The 1380-nt window shown below is 38.3% G+C and overlaps 1 protein-coding gene across 1 annotated transcript; it reads left to right on the top strand.

Moving 5' to 3' along the window:
- Positions 1 to 459: 459 nt before the first annotated feature.
- On the top strand, positions 460 to 1380 carry LOC133881073 (major pollen allergen Aln g 1-like). Its single transcript, XM_062320039.1, has 2 exons — positions 460 to 731; positions 884 to 1380. Exons 1-2 carry the CDS (start codon positions 548 to 550, stop codon positions 1180 to 1182), a joined length of 483 nt encoding a protein of 160 aa, XP_062176023.1. The 5' UTR covers positions 460 to 547; the 3' UTR covers positions 1183 to 1380.

The following is a 1380-nucleotide window of genomic DNA, read 5'->3' as shown; positions in this document are numbered from 1 at the left end:
TAAAATAAAAAGATGAATATTCTAAATTGACACTTTTTAAAGTTTGATGTTATAATTATGATTGTAAATGTCAAAAAAAAAAAAAAAAAAAATCAAGAATTGTAAGTAAAGTTTTGAAATATATATATATATTAGCAGTGCCAAATTCTAAGTGGTTGCAACCCGACCAGGAATGGTCAATTAGAATGACGCATATCATGAAGCCTCTTTCAGATTTGATGGACAAAATTGAAGCTGAAGCCCTGGTGTGGATGAAAGGATGGTGGCAGCCATCGCTGAATGGAATTAAGTGAACTTCTTCAGTCCTTTCTTTTGGCTAAACAACAAATTCTGTGTTGAATACTTTTTCAGGTGTAAGTGGGGACATCCGAGATCGAAGAGAATGAAATTGGTCAACAAAGGGGGCATTGTCACAAAAGGTAGCTTTCAGGCTCAGTCTATAAATGCCAAGCTCCCCAACTCAAAGAACGCACCAAGTTCAATCAATCCTGCAACTCCTCTTCGTACGTAGTTTTCCTTTTATCAAGTCCAAAAGTCTTTGTTTATCATGGGAGTTTTCAATTACGAGGCTGAGACCCCCTCCGTTATCCCAGCGGCTAGGCTGTTCAAGGCCTTTATCCTTGATGGCGATAACCTCATTCCAAAGGTTGCACCTCAAGCTGTTAGCAGTGTTGAGAACATTGAAGGAAATGGAGGGCCTGGAACCATCAAGAAGATCACCTTTCCCAAAGGTTAATTAATTATAAGTTTATGTCCTAATCTCCATATCGCATCTTTTGTTTTGCATCATTCGTAGCATCATATATATATATATATATATATATAGAATATTGAATAAAAGAAGTAACATGTGCTTTTCTATATATTTGTGTATATCCTTCAGGCAGCCCTTTCAAGTACGTAAAGGAGAGAGTTGATGAGGTTGATCACGTAAACTTCAAATACAGCTACAGCGTGATCGAGGGTGGTGTCGTGGGCGACAAACTGGAGAAAATTTGTAACGAGATCAAGATAGTGGCAGCTCCTGATGGAGGATCCATCTTGAAGATCAGCAACAAGTACCACACCAAAGGCGACCATGAGATGAATGAAGAGCAGATTAAGATTGGAAAAGAAAAGGCCGAGGGACTTTTCAGGGCCGTTGAGAGCTACCTCTTGGCACACTCTGATGCCTACAACTAAATACTGCTTAATTTCGATCGGCTTGCATGTGTTTTTGTCTAGCCATAAATACTGCTTAATTTCGGCTTGCTAATAAAAGAGCTTGCGGTTGTGATCATCTGCTTGCTGGAGATGTTATGTTGTAACTCGGAAGAATGCAAAGCAACCACTAATTTGCATCCATACAAATAATAATACAAATTATATATTGAAATTACA

The sequence above is a fragment of the Alnus glutinosa genome, chromosome 1 (assembly GCF_958979055.1).
Source record: "Alnus glutinosa chromosome 1, dhAlnGlut1.1, whole genome shotgun sequence".
In the NCBI taxonomy this organism is placed as follows: Eukaryota; Viridiplantae; Streptophyta; class Magnoliopsida; order Fagales; family Betulaceae; genus Alnus; species Alnus glutinosa.
Note: the sequence above shows the minus strand (reverse complement) of the source record. Positions and strands in the feature narration are given on the sequence as shown.

Bases quoted from the DNA above. Each gene is read 5' to 3' on its own strand.
- LOC133881073 (XM_062320039.1), top strand. From the start codon at position 548: ATGGGAGTTTTCAATTACGAGGCTGAGACCCCCTCCGTTATCCCAGCG. The intron at 732-883 runs GTTAATTAATTA...TATATCCTTCAG, and splicing joins GAAGATCACCTTTCCCAAAG to GCAGCCCTTTCAAGTACGTA.